Source organism: Paralichthys olivaceus, chromosome 14, assembly GCF_024713975.1.
Source record: "Paralichthys olivaceus isolate ysfri-2021 chromosome 14, ASM2471397v2, whole genome shotgun sequence".
Lineage (NCBI taxonomy): Eukaryota > Metazoa > Chordata > Actinopteri > Pleuronectiformes > Paralichthyidae > Paralichthys > Paralichthys olivaceus.
The window spans coordinates 1,652,420-1,660,389 of NC_091106.1; the positions used below are offsets into that span (position 1 = coordinate 1,652,420).

The window sequence follows — 7,970 nt, forward strand, 5'->3', positions numbered from 1 at the left end:
AACAATGCTGCTCTTTCATCCCTTCCCTGGAGATTCCCTATTCACCTCATGTGACTCCAAAAACTCCAGCTGTCGATTACACTTGGCTGTAAAGGCCTTGATAACAACCCCATAGAGGTTGAATACCTAAACTCATCACCAATCAGAACCGAGGAAGCCTCTTGGATGAGGGATGAAAAATAACAGGCACAGTTGCCCTTTATTCAACCCTTCTTGGATGGTTGATAAAATGGTTGATTTCATTGTCTCTTTTCAACAAGGGCAGGAAACTTAGTTCAGTGTAATGAATTGTTTTTCTTTTCTGATTCACTCATTTAGTTACACAGTGATTATGATTTTGTGTTGCTTTATCATGGGGTCAGGGTGTTAGCGGTGGAACATTAAGGGGTTAGGGTAGCAGGATGATATCCACTGAAGTTTAGCAGGTCATCTGCCTCTTACATTTCATAAAGACAACCAGTGGTTCAGTGAATGTTCTCTGAGCACTGGATATTGTCAGAAGGTCTTAACATGCTTGTTTTCCATACATGGCTCTTTTTTCTTATCAAATGTCATTTGGAAGGAAGCCTTTAATGAAACTTCCTGGTCCAATGCAAAATACTTTATTCAGCTGTTTGTGTTTACAAGCACAGGTCACCATCCCTCATTTATCTATACCAGCCTATTGTGTACAGGGTCAGAGAGCTGGACCCGATCCCTCACACTGGGTGAAAGGTATGGTAAACCAGTCCAGCATGGGGCTATAAATGGTCAAACAAACATTCATGTGTAATTCATGCATGTGTTTGGAACTCCACTCAAAAAGGCCCCAGCTGGAGAAATCAACCCTTGACCCTTTAGTTGTGAAAGTGCAGCCCACTGTTCTACCTTGCCAACCATGTCAATGGATGCAAGCTGCTCAAGTTGATTTTTGATATCAGAGATTTTTGCTCTTTAGAATCAAAACTTCCAAACTTCCATGAAACAGTTCAACCCTTCCTTTCAAAACTTGTTCTGCACTTACAAATGTCCACGTACCCTCTCTGCTCTTGAGTTCCAAATTGATTAGCTGGTGATAATTTGTTTAAACCCTTCGTTAGCCAAATTTGTTTTAAAGAGAAAACAGAAATGAACTGTCAGATTTTTCCTCAGATTATCCATCCAAGAATTACTGGAGACATTTCAGATTTGCTCATTTTCAGTTTTACCTTAATACACCAGTAGTGTCCCCTTGAAATAGCATTTAATTCCTGCTTCATTGTTAAATAAATCTGCTTCATATAGATTTCCTTACATCTCTGGATCAAATCCTGCTTGAAATGACTAGTGGATGGATAATGTACATGACTCACTTATCAAGCATTTAAAGTGATCTCTTCAAATAATAAATTACAAATGTTCCCAGCTCTACCACAATCTTAGACAATACATTGCACTTTCTTGATCCATTGACATCACAGGATCCTTACATTGACTGAATATTCTGAGCTGCTACTTTTTACGGCTGCATGTTTGATCAAAGGAAAAATACTAGATGGTTTGTGCATCATTTAATACACATTTTGTTAAAGGAATATGTGTATGACATACATGGTCATTTTGGAAACCTTGGGGATCTTAACTTAATTGAAAGTGGAGTGTAAACATTAATCCATGATGAACTTTCTGAAAGGTCCATAGAGTTGAAGAGGTTAAGGAGACACTTGATCAGTACAAAGGGGATCCCACTGTCCTAAATCTCCAGCTTTACTGCTGGATGCTGTGTTAGATTAGACTGTGGTGACATAATACACGTTTGAACAAGTTACTACCAAGGGTTTATTAGTGAAGGCCTCAGATTGCTTCAAACAAAGTGTCTGGATTTCCAAACAGCATCTGAGAAACAATTTCTGACAGCACAGTGAGCTGCCTCCAACAGTATTTGTAACTTTCTCACATTGTACAACATAGTTTGCTTAAAGCTTACTGAGGCCTTCACAGGCATACACTCACCAGCTCTATTACCATTTGTACAATTATATCGTGAGCTCAGATTCACAATACCCACGTTCCATCTGTGTCAATTTAGCCCTTGAAATTGCTTCATCTAGGTGGATGTCGAAGATAAATTGGTCAATGATCTATCTCTGTAGAGAGGTCATGATACACACATACCCTCTTCATATTCTTTAACAGCAAGCACAACAGTCACCAACATTCTCTGGTTCATTTGTACAAAATAATCCCCTTCGTTAGTTCAGGTTAACTAGCTAACACTGATTAGATCACTTGCAATTATTTGCCAGACGTTTAGTTTGATCATCATAGAGATGGAATTCCTCTTGTCCCTTGTGGCATCTTTTGAGCCATTCCTTTTGGTCAACAGATGGTGACGATCTCTGAGCCGAGTTCTGTATCTGAGATGGAGGAACAGCCATCTACCTGATCACACCCTTCTGCTTCTTAGAAGTGCAACTGATGCTGAACCATACAACTACTGGTTCTAGAAAATGACAGAAACTATGATTCCACAGAGCATCATCTGACCTGACCTGGGTCTGACAATGTATGAGGTCTGTTGTGAACCTCCAGTTTCACCAGTTCCTCCTTCCTACGTGACATACTCCTCATCATCACTAGGTTCTGATTTGATGTGGTCTGGGTGAAGTAGAGGAAAGTGTGGTGCTGTAGTCCTGGTACAGACATACCACTCTTTAATGTTAGACAACTGAGGTAAGGCTGGGTTGACTGAGCGCTGGCTCCTACGTGGGGTCCTTCCACTCTGCTGCTTCTGGGCCAGCTGACTTTTCAGGCCCGACAGAGACAGATCCAGAGGCATTGCCATGGGGGACGAACTTCGCAGCAGCAGCTTATGGTCCACTTCGCTAGCTGAGCTGATACCCAGTTCGTGATTAGTCAGAAGTGGAAATTCAGCATTTTTGTTGGCAAGTGATGGAGAGAGGCGGTTCATTTTAAGGTTGAGGGGCTCTAGGAGAGCCTGATGAGGTTGGTGTAGTTGATGAGCGATGGAGTCATATGGGTCCTGGGGTTCAGAGGTAGGTGACGACTTGACGTGAACCTTCATGTGTTTGCGCAAGGAACTGGGGTGGGTGTAGGACTTGGTGCAACCAAGGGCCTTGCAGTCGTAGGGCTTAGACGCTGTGTGGACCTGTGAGTGCTTCTTCCGGTCACTGCTGTTGGCGAAGCGTCGCTCGCAAAACTCACACTGGAATGGCTTCTCGCCTGCAACACAAACATGAAACTCTCCATAATCACAGTCTAGAATGAGCAACTAACTATTAGTATTGTATTAATAACAATCCCATAATTAAATATATCTGCAAAGCACTTTGGTCAAAGTTTGTTGTTTTTTTAATATATCATCAATAATTAAATTTACTTCACTTGATAGTACACTGCAAAATTCATATCTGTTCTTTTTTAATGTCACTGAGTGCAATCTGATCTACAGTGTGTGGCCGCAAGGAAGCCTCATATGGTCTGTGGTCAATAAGTTATAAAGACTTGTAATCAATAAAAAATTTCACTAAGAAGTTTTGTTAGAAAATCTTGCTTCAGGGTCAAAAAGTAGTTGTTTTTTTTTACTTAAAACACTCAGATCTTTATTCAAGACCATAATACTTTAAAGTGTGAATAACAATACCAGTTAATTACTGCATCAAACTGAAAGAAAACTTTATAACATCGGGTAAACAATATGTTGCACTTTGTATTAATGAAGAAATTATATTTCAACGCTGTACAAAGATTTGGTGATGTTAAAATATAAATACAATGTTTTACCTTGTAAGAACTGAAAAAAGGATGGTTTATTTTGTTATTTGGCTTTAATGAGTAACAGATTTGTGTATTTATATTTGTCTTTGGTTTTTTCACCTTTTAAAAGCAATTTCTATTAAATAAATTAACAGAATGTAAAAGTGTGGGCATCTTGCCCAAGGAAACTTTGGCAGGCAGATAGGGAAGACTGGGATTGAACCGTCAACCTTCTAGTTAGAGGACGACAGCTTCTATAAAACAGAGGCAGGATTCATCCTTTTGGTATTTGAGGCTGTATTTCTGAATATATAAAAACTAACTCTATAAAGTATACATAAATATATAAAGAATATAAATGATACTGAAGGCCACGTGGATTTACATGACCAACAGTTTCTAATAGGTTAAACTAAAAGTGTTAAAGGTCCAGTGTGTAAGATTTAGGTGAAAGGGAACTATTGTCAGAAATGTAATGTAGAATAATCCTCATGATGTTTTCACTGGTTTGTTTCATCTAAATTGTATGTAAGTTTTCTTTACCCCAGAAAAGGCCCTTTATATTTAAATACTTTATATTTACATTGAGGGGCTCCTCTCTACGGAGGCTTCCATGTTTTTTACATTAGTCCAGACTGTACAAACTAAACACCTTTTGAGTTTTTATGACAACTGAGGGCCACAGTTTCTTTTTCATGTTTGGAAGGAGAGGGTGAGGTGAAGGGTGTTCAGCTGCTACATGCATTTTCAACACTAGATATCACAAAATTCTACACACTGTACATTTAAGTTTAGGTCTGAAATCTATGGTTTTTATATACATTTGTATATTATTTTTTTAATTGCAATGCATTTTCAAAATGATGTTCATAAATTAACTTATTTATTGATTTATCCTTCTTTCTCTATAGATAGTCATTTGTTGCAACACTGCAAAGTCTAATGGAAGTGGGTCGCTATTCACATGTAATTTCTCATTTATATGTCATGTAATATGTATGTACACAATACTGGTGTTGTACAGTGGATCAGTTGGATTAGTTCTTGGATTAGTTCTTGTGACCTACGATGTTTGTATGGTGGGGGTTGTTTTGTGTGTTGTTGTTTTCTTGTTTTAAGGCACAATAGAAATAAAACTCATTGCTTTTTAAGCTAGGTAACAACTTAGACCTTATTCTGTGAGCCCATAGACATCCAATACAACTAAAATACATATAAGTGAGCATGCGCTCTATTGGTAGTTTATTACATAAACCTAAATAAAATGAATGCAGTCAACTCCAGCATCCCTGCACCCATTCCTGCTTTCACAAATCTTCAAATAATTCATCTTGTTCACACTCCTTCACAGCGATGTTGCCTCAACTGTAGGATCATGGTCAAGGCTGAAGTCTGCAGCTCCTCTACATGTATACCAATAACCTAGAAAGTGTTTCATACTTTATCAGTGAGTCTGAATGTGATACTGAATCCAGTCATCAGCTTTAAACGCGAGGTTGTAAATGGATTTCAGTGACGTGTCCTGGTAGCTAAGATACCACATCAACTCTGAGTCTGTTCAGGGTCCTATGGTTCACATCCTCCTCACTCACTCCCGTCATTCTGACGAATAAACCATGACATGCTAATTATTAAGTCTAAAGGAACACCAGTCATAGGGGTTTTTCGCCAACCTGCAATCCCGACAGTATTACATGACTTATAAACGATGAACAAAGCATTAGAAGAATATGTATAAACCATAAATAAAGCTGCAATTTATAAAGCCTTCAGTGTCTGAATAGAAAGTAGTGCTACCGTTTTATTGAGATGGCAACTGAGTCTGTTTAAAACGGCATATTGTCTGTTTCTGGCTCATTGTGGAAAAACAACATTATTCCTGTGCACTCTATTATTATGCAGATTGGCATTCAAATGATATATATAGCCTCACGTCTGCCTCTACACAATCACTTCAGTTGTGTAAACCTAATCACTTTAATTGTGCACTCATCGTTTCCTCCCTCTCTCTGCGCTGCTTCCTGTCACCTTACATGACTCTGAGCTGCAGTGTGGAGCTGTGATTCCTCCTCAAGGAAACAAGGGCTCAGCGGAGGACGAGCGTGAATCCGAAGTGAACGGAGCCCGTGTGAACATGGAGGGGATTCCTCTCAAGACTGGATCAGTCTCGCTTCACCTCTGTGCTCTGTCACGAGCCTGCTGTCCTGTCACGGATTTACACACTGACTGACATAATGACTCCGTGTCTTTGTTTGTGTTCGTGTGCGTGCGTGCGTGCGTGCGTGCGTGTGCCCATGCAACCATGAAACCGTACCAGTGTGCGTGCGCGTGTGGATCTTGAGGTTCTCGGAGCGTGCGAACATCTTGCCGCAGTTGGGAAACGCGCATGAAAACGGCTTCTCCCCGGTGTGCACGCGGATGTGGTTGATGAGTTTGTATTTGGCTTTGAACGCCTTCCCGCCGCGCAGGCACTCGTCCCACATGCAGACGTGACTGAGGCTCTCCAGCCCCGCGGCTACATGCTCGGTGGTGACGTGGTCCACCAGCTCGTGCATGGAGCTGAAAGTTTGGTCGCAGACGGACGTCGCCGTCCGCCCGAGCCTCTGTCTCGAAGAAGTTCGGTCAATCCATTTGCACACCAGTTCGGTTTTGACGACGGGGCCTTTGGAGAAATCCACCAGGCCGTCCATCCCACCGCAAGCACCGCTGTCGGCAGGAGCGGGGATGCTAGCGGCTCTGTGCGGCGATACGATGCTCGAAGCTCCGGAGTTGTTGTTCCCCAGCGGAGAGACGAGGCCATTGTGCCTGGCCACTCCAGCCGTCCGCTTCATGCTCGGCACGGCGCACTGCCCCGCTCTTAGCGCCGACTACAATCCTCCTTTCCGCAGAAAACGAGTTAAATCCACCGGGCGAAGCGTTCCCCGCTTCCCCGCCTCCGTCCTGTGCGTTTAGGCGAAAGGTAGAGCGCATGCGGCGGTGTCTTTACCCCCCGCTGCTCGGTGTTAGATCCCGAGAGTCAGAGCCTCCATGCTTTTATTTACTGTGTGAATGGAGGTGAACAGAGTCGAAGGAATACAGCAGCCGCGGCCCAACACTGTCTGCTGACGTCCTCGTTTCCTTCCCTCCTCCTCTCCTTCCCTCAGCCCCTTCCTTAGTTTACGACCAGCAGACTGAATGGGAATTTAGATTGAGATGACCAAAACATGAAATTGAAGTGTAATATTATGGAGGAGTTTATGTGTGATAAGAATTAAATGATCTCACCCTATCATTACATATTAAATTAGAAAATTCCAAATGTATACATTAAGCAATATTTACATAGACTATTAGATAATCTATATTGTAATAATAATAATTATTTTGAAGAGATCTTTGTTTCATAACTGAGAAACTGGAACTAGTCATCATAGATAATATATATGGTCATATTAAGAATTGATCAATATAAAAACAATAACTCAGACAACTAAATAGTTGATGATTCCTTTCTTGTCAGTATATTCATCTGAAAATCTATCCAATGTTCCATCTTCCACAGTCGGCCACAAAGTTTTTGTTTGTGTAGCAGAAGCAAACAGAAAAAAACTAAACAATGGAAATAATTTCATATAAAAAAAATTAAAACTCAATAGAATCAAAGAAAGAGGAAGAAAGGTTGTATCATAATTGTCAAACATGGACTAAATGTTCAACATTAGTTCAACAGTCATGAAATGTTAACCACTCTTAAACCAAATATATTCTTCTCACTCACCATCATGTATTTTTTATTTGTTAAATGAACTGGTATTTGTGTAGTTTATGCTTTTAGCGCTTTACAGTATAACTCACAATCACACATTCATCAAGCTATACACAGCTGCTTGTCTATCTCACATACACACACCGCCAGCACAGCTGTTGGAGTGCCCACGCGGACTGGAGGATCGAACTACCGACCTTCCGGACAATGTTTGGACACTATTCAATTCAATTCAATTTTATTTGTATGGCGCCAAATCATAATATACATTATTTCAAGGCACTTTACATAGAAGGTCAGGGCCTTAAAATCAAAATATAGACAAACCCAACAGTTCCCACAATGAGCAGCACTTTGGTGACTGTGGAGAGGAAAAACTCCCTCATTAACAGGGAGAAACCTCTAGAACCAGGTTCAATGTGGGCAGTCATCTGCCTCGACCGGTTGGGGTGAGCAAAGAAAACGGGGCAAGGACAGGAGAGATGGGTGG

The 7,970-nt window shown here is 41.0% G+C and overlaps 1 protein-coding gene across 1 annotated transcript; it reads right to left on the minus strand.

Annotated features, from left to right (window-relative positions):
- Window positions 1-586: 586 nt before the first annotated feature.
- On the minus strand, window positions 587-6,784 carry zic2b (zic family member 2 (odd-paired homolog, Drosophila) b). The gene is made up of 2 exons (XM_020103524.2): window positions 6,050-6,784; window positions 587-3,201 (listed from the first exon to the last, which is right to left on the minus strand). Exons 1-2 carry the CDS (start codon window positions 6,564-6,566, stop codon window positions 2,570-2,572), a joined length of 1,149 nt encoding a protein of 382 aa, XP_019959083.1. The 5' UTR covers window positions 6,567-6,784; the 3' UTR covers window positions 587-2,569.
- Window positions 6,785-7,970: the final 1,186 nt, after the last annotated feature.

What these genes read in the sequence shown, in the direction of transcription:
- zic2b (XM_020103524.2), bottom strand. Translation starts at nt 6,566, where the DNA reads ATGAAGCGGACGGCTGGAGTGGCCAGGCACAATGGCCTCGTCTCTCCG. An exon ending in CCACACGCGCACGCACACTG is followed by an intron (nt 3,202 to 6,049) that starts GTACGGTTTCAT and finishes TTTGTGTTGCAG; the next exon opens with GCGAGAAGCCATTCCAGTGT.